At 46.7% G+C, this 11,000-nt stretch overlaps 1 protein-coding gene across 8 annotated transcripts in view; it reads right to left on the bottom strand.

Moving 5' to 3' along the window:
• Positions 1-226: 226 nt before the first annotated feature.
• Positions 227-11,000, bottom strand: part of GZF1 (GDNF inducible zinc finger protein 1) — a 50,403-nt gene continuing 39,629 nt past the window's right edge. For 2 of the 8 annotated variants that reach the window (XM_037022414.2, XM_073236991.1), the window contains 5 exons: positions 6,417-7,777; positions 5,072-5,166; positions 3,435-3,602; positions 2,743-2,900; positions 227-2,347 (listed from right to left, as the gene is read on the bottom strand). In XM_037022414.2, coding sequence (XP_036878309.1) covers positions 1,997-2,347; positions 2,743-2,900; positions 3,435-3,602; positions 5,072-5,166; positions 6,417-7,777 — 2,133 coding nt within the window. In that variant the 3' untranslated portion in view covers positions 227-1,996. The other 6 variants (XM_017656845.3, XM_017656842.3, XM_017656843.3 and 3 more) reach the window with 6 other exon arrangements.

Raw genomic sequence — 11,000 nt, 5'->3', positions numbered from 1 at the left:
CTTCGTGCAGCCCACGACACCAGCCACCATGGATTTCTGCGTGAGCAGAGGCCAGTGTGACTCATCACGGGGCCCTTTGGGTCTCAGTAAATGTGCGATTATAAGTAGAGCAATCCTAGAACTGTAGACCCTGAGTTTAATGTCATCATCCATGAAATTAAGGAAGTTATACTATTTCTACAGAACCTACATCCTAATAATGCAAGTAAACTTAGACTGACAAAACTATTTTTACTAGCAAACATTTATTAACACGTTAAACAGTTTTTTGTAGAATTTCAAAAGAAATTCAAGACATAAATCTTCGAATAGGTAACAAAATAATCTATTTAAATTCCTTATTAAAATGACTTTATTCTTTGAAATAGTACATCAGCTGGGCAGGTTCATTCTATTATCAATAATAAAGTGGTTGTGTGAAGCCTCTATTTTGTTCTTTGTAAACACAACTAGGATCTGTTGTCACAACTAAATTTGAAGTAATTCAGTACTGCTTTCTTCAGTTACAAGTGTGAAACATGTTAGCAGCACCTAAAAACCATATAGGAGCTTTAGCATTTACTTTTAACATGTTACCAGTTAGAACAAAATCAGTGGTAGGAATAGATCCTCCCTCTTAAAAGTTTCTGGCATATGTCTTCATCCTGTAAGTTACAGATAAAGTACCTACCTTTCTCTAGGAAAATGAAAGTGTTTCACAGCAAGTTTAATAAATTAACAACTAGTGAACAAAAATTCCTCATGTTTCTCTTTATAAATTAATGGGTTTAGGGTCACACATGAGTCAAAGCACTTTGCATGGTGCGACATAACCAAGCCACGGAAGCCAAGAATCAGGCTTGGCAAACACAGCAGGATTATCTTTTCATTGCAAATTCATTTTGAGCACAAGGCAGCCCAAGGAGCAGTTAGAGCAGGCTGTTGGTTCTTCAGTCCCCTCTTGAACATAATCAAAGATAAGTATGCCATGGCTCTTGGTCCCTTCTGCTATATCCCCATGTGCTCCCAAGAAATTAGTATGAGTCAGTTACTTGTTTCCCATCTTGATGTGAAATGAGAAATTCTGGGTTTCTAAAAATTATAGGATTTGAAAAAGTCTAGCAAAAATACTCATAATCTGTGTTCTAACATTACCTACCTCATTGTTACTTGTGAATAAAATGACAATGTTTCAAGTGTTCTAAAGCCTCCTAATTTTTCACACCTCTGTAAAAACTATGCTGTTTACAGCTAGAATCTTTGGTAGACCAGCTTTTTACCTCATCGGATTTTAGAAATGAAACCTAACAGCCACATTTTATTTCAGAAGTTAGGACAAATTTGCTAGCTGCCTATATGCAGTGTGAATAGAGATTATATAGGAAGGTATTTTGCAAAATGGTAAATTTGTCATTCCTGTTTTAGTGCCTAAATTGGGAAGGAGGAGAATTCAATAATTCCATTTCTTTCTGAACCTTGGGAGGGTTCCCTGAGCAAATCTAATTTGCCTCAATTTGAGAGGAAAATGGCTGACAACACATGGTCTCAGCTTTATTTCAGCTCAATAGAAAAATAGCTTCAAAGTATCAAGAGAACTAAAACCACACAGAATCCTAAGATGGCTGAGAGACCAGGGAGACTGTTAACAGTGACTTCATGAGCTGGGTCAGTGTTCTGTCTAATACAGTTAAGCTAAGCAGTTGTCCAGTCTAAACAAGGTAATCAAGCATTAGAATGATGAACATAACACATACAGCCTACACCAAAATTCAGTGAGGTTATGTTAACTGCTTATTGGTAAAATGTAGCCGAGACCATGCAGATCAGGATTTTTGAGGAAAGGCTTTAAAAATGCTTTGAAAGAAATGTGCAAGTTAGCAGAAATTGAGGAAAATCCTCAGAAGCCATTCTTGCCCACTTTGTTGCCCAGAGACAACTTCCTCTTAGCCCCTAACATTCTCACACAGCTGTCACACATGAAAACAGAGGGACTTGCTTGGCAGGTAACTTCAAGCTCTTACTCCGTGTTGGTTAAGGACTGAAGCTGCGGGGACATGGAGTCAGCCTGTGGGGTCAGCTCACTCAGCTCGCTGATAGCAGTGGCCAGCAGTGTGTCCTGGGACACCACAGAGGCATCTGACTTACGGACTGTGTCTGCAGAACTGTTCTCGTGCATGGCAGGTATTCTGCCTTGGACTGTGGCCAGGCTGTGAAAATGGCCACTTTCTGCAAAAGACAGCAATTTATCTGAAAGTTTAGATGATGCATATTCTTCATCAGGCTGTTCAGTCTTGTGCCCTTCATCATTCTTGGGTGAGCCATCTACAATAACAAGGAAAGACTTCCATGGAGTATTCTTATCATGTATCTACAAATCAAACACAAAACAAGGGTCACTGCATGTGTGTCTGAACAAGTACTTGTAAACCTCCCAAATCATGGGCTACCTGAGTACATCTTTTAAAACAAGTTTTCTTCAACTTGTATTAGTTTCTACTGTAGCAGAACACCCTTTAACTAATGATCAGATATCCTTCTATAGCCACCACCACTCCCATGAAGTATTTATCATGGCTCTTCTGTTCTGGGCCTTGAGACTGGATTCTTCCCTGCATTCGTGTTGTGAATATACTCATTGCGGGAAAACCTGACAAGAGGGACCCAACTTCTGTAACCACCTCACAGGAGGCTGATGGGCATGTTTGACTAGGGTCACATACCCAGGGACCAGCAACATGTCACTGTTAAACCACCACTGCTTACTGAGGTGTGCCGCCGCAGAGTGGATTTGTCCGTGAACGTTCGTCCGCACGCGTTGCACATGAATGGCTTCTCTCCTGTGTGGATCCGATGGTGGCGCTGGAGCGCGTTGAGCTGGGTGAACTGCTTACCACACTGGTCACAACAGTAGGGACGCTCCCCTGAGACAGGAAGAGAAGAAATACTGGCTGATCTCTTCAGCTGACTGTACTGAATTCTGATGCCTCACCGGAACGGTGTTGTCTGTAAGCCACTGCATTTGCACCATAAGGAAGGCCATGTTGGGAACAACTTGAAGGTCAACTGCCAGGCCCAGATTTATACCTACACCACCCGCTTATGGCCCACAGCAAGAAGGGCCAATGCCAAAGCTGGTGTTCCACCTATAGCAACTTCACCTCTTCTCCACAGTAATGGAATATGAAACTCCAGTTCTCATAGTAACTGAATTTGCATGTGTGTGTGTATGTACATGGTAGTAACATGGTAGTTATCTAACCTGAAACTAAAATGTTCAGATATCCACGTATATATTCAAACATACCTTTTAGAGCCTTTTCAAAAACTCAAGAATTGAAAAGGCTATTTTGACACAGTAAAGCTAAGTTCCAAATAATTTTCTAGTAGATCTAAAACCTTTAAGAAATCTTTCTTGCCACACTGAACTCCATTCTCTGGTGACATTGCAGCCATACCTGTATGGACTTTAATATGCTGATAAAGTGAATTCCGCTGGGCAAAAGTCCTGAAACAAATTTCACATTTAAAAGGTTTGGATCCAGTATGGATTCTATTGTGGTGTTTTAGATACTCCTTAGAAGCAAAACTCTTGCCACATGTTTCACACATAAAAGGTCTTTCACCTACATGAAAAGATGAAACAAAGTTAGCAACTGAGCTCCTCAAAAGTGCCTTGGCGGGTAGGTAGTGTTACATTCTCTACTTAAAACTATCATATGACATCTAGTCACCTGAGGTGCTTGCTACCTGCTGAAAGATGATAGAAAATATCCTTGGAAATCCCAAGAAGGATTCTACTGGACAAAAGAGCATTCAGCCAGCTCGTATGTTAGAAATTGAGTCATTCTGAAACAAAATAATTTTCTAACTTGTTTGGAGGAATTGTTGGATTTCTTTAAATGAAGCACTTCAGTGAAACTTTATGAGAATAAAAGTCCTTGAAAGGGAATGTATACTGAATGCACATATATGCCTGTTCTAAATCAGCAACTCCCAGTCAGTTTGGGTCAGATTACAGGACAAAGATATGTTCACTTCATGTCTGTAGTTTGAGTCCTTTAATCCCACAAGTCAGACTCATGTGATTGTTAGGTATGCCCTTGATTTCACAAATATCAAAATAATACTGGCTCTAATAAAATCTGGGTATGTTAATACTGTCATCAAATGACCTTAAAAACTTAATTTCATCCTTTAATGTGACCTGAATTCTGATGCCTCGCTCCATCCCCAGTCTTCCATTTGACACCACTTCTCATTTTACAGTCTGGTAATTCACACTGTTAAATGCCTCATCTCTGTCTTGCCTGCATTTGAACTTGGTGTTCATATGACACTGCTCAGAAGTATAATTTTTTAAATGCAAGCAAATAATGAGGTGGGCTAGAATATAACTAGCATACAACAGATTCTGTATCGGGTTACTGTGCTGAATCAAAATAAAGCCAACCTAAATTTTCTCCCTCACATAATCAGCACAAAATTTTGCAAAACAGTAGAGATAATTCCACCTAATACATGTAACAATTCATTTCCTTCTACTCTTATGTGCAGGTTGTCAATATAGTTGTCAATTAATCGTGCATTATTCAAGTCGACAGCCAAGCCCAGGTGTTTTTCATGACATTCAGAGCCATGGCGTGGCTGCGTCATGAGCCGAGACACAGAGCATTTATTAGCTTACTGAACCACTTCCTTGTGGTTGGACAATCTGGTTGTTTCCAATGCTCTGTTATTAGAAATAGCAAAAAAGGGGAATAATAGCATATAGCTTTTCCCATATCATATCAGAACAATTTCTTTAGGACAGGTTCCTGGAAATGCAATATGGGGCTAAAACGACAGGAACTGTTTCACACCTCCTGATACATGAGACTCAGTGGAGCCTAGGGTGCAAAGGCCGTCACCTCAATACAGCACTGGAGGCACCGGGTATATCTTTTTATTCATTTTTGCTCATTTACTAGATGGGAAAGCTATAACATGACTTTGGTCTCCACCACTGTGGTAGATGCCAACTTCTAAATTAATAAATTGCAGGTTCCTTCTACACCTAAAAAAGACATTCAATCACAACAGCATGAGTATTTACCTGTGTGACACCTTTTATGATAAATCAGCATGTGGTTCTGAGTGAATCTTGCACCACATTCATCACAGACAAAAGGTTTTTCCCCTGTATGAATTCTGAAAGTACAACATTCAGATGATAACTCAGGATGTATTTCAAATCTCACTTTCAATAAAATTTTCACTCTAGTCTGAAAAAATAGTTTACTCCAAGAGATCTAATGACAACAGCTGAAGTGAAAGGAAAAGAGACCAATAATCTCCACCCCCAAATCCGCTTCTACACCAGACCATGAGACAGGCACATCTCCCCACAGGACACTGAGGGTCCACCCACATCTGCCCTCTGGTGTACACTGTATGGCATGTGCAGGCAGACACCACCATGCCTTTGCACATTTTTGAAAACACTAAATAGCACCATGCAGTATTTGTAAAGCTTCCCCATTCTGAAAATCTACCACAAACACCTTAGGAACTATTGCTGACAAAGTACTACATGATTGAAAATGTTACCATCATTATCTAATACTACATAACCATAGTCTCAACAATTCTCAAAATGCTGAAGCCTGGTTTCTGAGGAGTGTGCATAAGCTGTAACTGCATGAGGGTGAAGCAACCATCAACCACGATTTACGGAGCACTTGATAAGCCAACGCTGTAAACTCACTATATGTGAGCAGGTGATGAGCGTGCTGCCACCCAGAGACTGGTTCCATTTGAGGGTCGAGAACAGTATAAAAATGCTTGTCTGGATTTCAGGCATAAATACCAAGCACTGAAAGGACACTTACTTAAAACCTGAATGTCACCTGCCTATGGTTCAAAAGTTTATTAAAAGAAATGTCCTAATTCTGGAGTTTATACTAACCTATGGCACACTATCCAAGCCCAGAGAATGAACAGAGAGAATGAGAGAAGTGTCCTAGAGCCCTAAATATCATCTCACTGAGGTCATTAATAGACTGCGAGACCTAGATGGTTGTAGGTCCAAGTTATAAACAAAGAATCAGGAAAAGGTAGATGCAGTTAAGGAGCCTCAACTTAAGGATGGTGCAAAATGGAAGCACCAGGGGCTGTTCTGGGAGGGGACAGCCTAGGGCCTGGTTGCCCAGCCCTCTGCCCAGGCACTGGGCATGGTATAGGCATCCTCCTTGGCCTGAGGCTGCAGGACCATCACAGGACTCCCAGAGCAGAAGAGCAGCATCACAGTAGCAGGACCCAGAAACAATTCAAGGATGGCTTGCAGTAGCCTCCTGCCTGCTAGGGGGACACAGTAACCAGTGAAGCACAGAGAGAGGCCACCGCGTGGGTCCAGGCCCTAGAGCAGCAGTTCTCCCTGGCATTTCAGGAGGGAAACGCACCTCATGTGGGTCTTCAGAGCTGAGGGCTGTGAGAAGCGGGCCTGGCACTCAGTGCAGCTGTAGGGCCGGTGACCCGTGTGTGTGCGCTCGTGCAGGCGCAACGCTGTCTTGGAGCTCAGGCCCTTGCCGCACTGCTGGCATTGGTGCCGCTCGCTGCCCCCTTCGTGGACCTGCACCACGTGCCGCTTCACATCCTTTTTCCTCTTGAACTTCTTCCCACACAGTTCACATGGGAAGTGGCGCTCGCTGCTATGCACGTGGCGCTGGTGGCTCTTAAGGTTGCAGCGGTTGGCGAAGGTCTGGCCACAGGTGTCGCAGCGGTGAACCACCTCAGTGACCACCCCGTGGTGGTGCCTGATGTGCTTTAGGAAGCTCTTCTCATACAGAAAGGCTTTCTCACAGACAGTGCACTTGAAGTTGCTCTTCCTCTCCTCTGCCTCCTCATCCTCCCCAGGCACTGCTTTCTGCAGAACCTCCTCCAGCTCTGTCCTAGTGCTGCCATCCTCACTTTTTGTGATTGGCTCCATCTCTGTGCCTGCAGGCTCCAGGCTGGGCTCCTGGGGACCCCAGTGGTCCACCACATCATCCTCGGCACTTTTCTGCTGTTCTCGGAGTCTTCTTGTGTATTTCTTCTTAGGGATCTCCACAAATACCTTTCTTCCAGCCAGCCTTCCACTAGCTCTTCTGATTTTAGGGTAGGGTGGCTTGACTACATCTTTTTTCTTGTCTGGTTTCTCCTTGGACTTCCTGGGGGGCGTATCTGGCAATATGCCATTGCTGATTCTCCCCATCAGGGGATCTGAGGAGTCTGCAAGGCCATTGGCGAGAGGCCTGTCCACAGCACCTGCTCTGGCAATAGGAGCAATGGTGACTTGGGAGCTACTGCTCCCTTCTGCCTCCTGAGACTCAGAGAAATTCTGCAACTCCAAAAGTACTGACTCCAACATCTGTTTCTTTAACTGAAAACACGTTTCCGATAAGTCCAAACATTTTAGTTTTTCAGCCATTTCCAGCATTCGCTGCACCCGGTCTTCTTCCACCTGGACCTTTGCGGTATACACAAACTCGAGAAATGAAGCAAAGTCAACAACTTGCACTTCATTCAAGTAGACGTTAGTCCTCGTACCATCCACAGTCTCCTCATTAAGGAACATCTCCTTGAAAAACTTGCTAGTGGCTGCCAGGACTGCCTTATGGGCCATGAATTCTTCACGGACTCCCTGGTACTCCACACTGACAGTCACGTCACACAGGTGACCAAGAAGACGCAGTTGGTGCATTTCATGCAGAAGGTTAAACGGTGAGGATTTGGATTCTAGCAGAACTGCACCACTTTCCATGTTTCTTCTTTCCGAAAGCAGCTTTGAAAACACAAACTAGAATTATTCATGCATGAAAAACCCCTGAAGTAAAAGGATTAAAAATTATGATGATTACTTCAGTTCTTTAGGGGATATAAACTGATGAATAACCTAAACATTACTTTTCCCATAAAGATTCAAATTAAAAAAAGATTCAAATCACACTTCACTTCTTAGAAGTTTTTCTGAAGTCCTTATGCATATTCACAATATTTTCATGAAAAACAAATGTCACTGAAGTTTTCTGTGATGATAAATATACATGGTTAAAGTTATGATTAATGAAATGCATTAAACAGTAATTACTTATCTAGGTCATTTTCTAATTTGCTTAAAGACACAGACCATAGAACTGTCATAGAATTTATAGCAACAATAACATCTCGTTCTTTGATCTGGAAACCAAATAATTGAAGCAAAACACATGGCTGGCCCTGGGTGCAAGCCTTAGAGAGTCTGCCTTTCAAACACAACTGAGGAGCTGTTTTTCCATGAGGAAAAGTTCATGGAAAGTTCACCATCTAGGGCCATTTCTAACACCCTTAAACGCCTCACCGTTTGAATCGCCATCACACTACTGGATTAATCCAAGTCCCACAGCTTTTATAAGTAATTTCTCTGTAGAAGGCTGACAGTGAGGCTTCAGTGAGTGCAAACATTTCAAGTGCCTACTGCATTGCCTGACACTTGTCAGCTAGTTGTTACTTGGCCTAGGGGCTATGATTATCCCCATCTCATAGATAAGGACTAACATAGTCAATGGGACCTGATCCTGAGCCTGGTGGGATCCAGGGAATGTGCTCAGCACACCCCTCACCTCAGCCAAATGTAAAGAGCTGCCCTCACTCCCCAGATCTTCCCACAGAGTGGACACTGCAGACCAGCCCCGTCCTGAGCTCTCCTCTCGTTGGCTTCCATGGCACTTCACACCATCTTGGGTCACTTCTTTTCTACTGGCTCTACACTCTCCTCAGACTCCCTAAGTACGTGCTTTCTCCTCCCATGAACCCCAACCATCTGCTCTTCAATCTACCTTTCTTTTCCAAGTTGACTTGCTTCCTAAAACTAACCCACCCATCCAAAGGTCTCCCCAGAGTCTGCATGTCTAGAGCACAGCTCTTCCTCACCATCCATAGAACCCCAGTCTCACCCATCTGTACTTCTGGGGTACCATCAGTGATACTGCTTTCTGTACCTGGGGCTACAACTGGCTCCCCACAACCACAGAGCCCCCAGACGAGAAAACATTGCCATCTGAATCCAGAGTTCAATAGCAAAAACCTTATCTACGAGGCCTAAGCGGCGTCCGCTAGCGGCGACGACACGTCGACTGAACTTACCAGGCGGCCTGAGGACACACGCTGTGGGGGTTGGGGTGGGCCCTGAAAGTGGGCGGCGGCTGATGCGGCCCCAGCCCCGTGAAGGCTGCAGATGGCGCTCGGCCCCAGCGTGTACTCACCAGCCCCCACCCCCAGACCGCCGCCCGCCGGCCCTCGCAGCCGTGCGGACTTGCACGCGGCTTCAATGCTTCCAGAGTCAACCCGCACAGTGGGGTCACTTCCCATCCCGCCCGAGCCCGGAGAGGGAAGGCGCGCGTCATGGCGACAGGAAGCGTGCGGCCGGGTGACAGCTGCATTCTCCTAACTGGCTGGCACCTTGGCCACACCGCGGCGCGGGGCATCGCCCACCGTCCGCCGTCCTCCGCGGGCTCTCTACCCTGCGGGGTGCGGCCTCCAACCGGGCCTGCGCCGAGCCGGCCTAGCGCTCCGACGGCGCCACGCCCAGGCCCCAGCCACGAAACCACCGCTTGCGGACGCGGGTGCAGGCTGGGCCGCCCGCGTGATCGGGCCTGGCCCTCCGGCCCCGGCTGCCCCCGGCTCATGCAACCCCGGGGCCCGCCGCTCCCCCGGAGGCGCCGTACGGACACACGGAGGCAGCGGCTGCAGCGAGGGCCTCGCCCGCGGACCGCGCACTCACCTCCCAACCGGCACCACAACCGCGCGTTCGCCGGACCTGACCCACGGGGACCGATGGCCGGCTAGGCGGGGCAGGAGCCGGCGGAGGCGCCGTCGATTGGCCGGACAGGACTCGTTCCGCCCCCAGAGGCCCCGCCCCCAGCGGCGCCTCGGGGGCCGGTTGCACCCGCACGTCTGACTGCGGAGGCCATTCAGGCAGAGCCAGGTGATCCCACGGAGGTTGGGACTGCACGCCCCGCCGGCGTTGCAGGATTGCGTCATCCGCCGCGAGCCAGAGGCTGCGCTTGCGCAGGAGACAGCGGCGCGGTTCTACTACTCGCCGTGGCACGGCAGGGGCGGAGCTGACCTGTCCTGGAGGTCACGTGTGCGGCCGTCGCGCTGTCACGTCCGGCTGGCCCGCCGCTGAGAGGGGCGGGTGAATCTGCGACGTGGGGTGCACTCTGACCGGGTGCTGGCGCCGGCGGACAAAGCGGTCCACCTGTGGCGGTCCCGGCCTGTTCCGGAGCTCCCAACCCCCGGGGCTAGCCTGTTCGTTCCGGAGCTTCCGGAAGGCCCGCGGCCCTTTCCTGGGAAACACTTGGCCCTCCGGTCCGAGTCCTCGGCTACTTGTGACCGTGACCGTCGGCCCCGCCGCGGCCATAGCTCTGCGAGGGCGGCGCTGCCCGACCGCCTGCAGCGCGCTTAGCTTCGTCATGCCTACAGGCTGCGCTCATGATATTCGGAGGGAAAGGCAAACACATTTAAAATAAGCTTAATTATATCTGTAAGATACTTTCTTCTTCCCCTTTTTCTTTGAGCATTTACTTTAGAAAACTGGTCTTTGTGCTTTATCCTCTTTCTGAAATGTGCGTAAATCCTGTTTAAGACGAGGTGGGCCTTGTTTCAGCTCCTGGAACCTGTAAGTCTGTCTCCGGGTCTGGGAGCTCTTCAGAGTATCAGCCCCAGGGAGATGGCTCCTCTCTCCCAGTTTCCGGAGGACAGGAGACTAACTTCAGTAGATGCCTTGTTATTCCAAGTTTCAAAACTCTTCTCATAAAGATATGAAGTGTGTTTTTCCTCTGGATAAACCACATAGCTAACCTAGATGGTCATCCGGGTCTTCCAATTACCGGGTAGAGTTAGGATCAACTACTTAACATCTTTTTAGTACTTACATGTCCTCTTCCTGGCGTACTAGTTAACTGTGTACATTGAGAATATGTGTGTAATGGGTTGTACCTGGTTGGCTACGTGAAACGGTGAGATAT

This window comes from Manis javanica, chromosome 5 (assembly GCF_040802235.1).
Source record: "Manis javanica isolate MJ-LG chromosome 5, MJ_LKY, whole genome shotgun sequence".
Lineage (NCBI taxonomy): Eukaryota > Metazoa > Chordata > Mammalia > Pholidota > Manidae > Manis > Manis javanica.
This window is presented reverse-complemented; position numbering and strand designations above follow the sequence as displayed.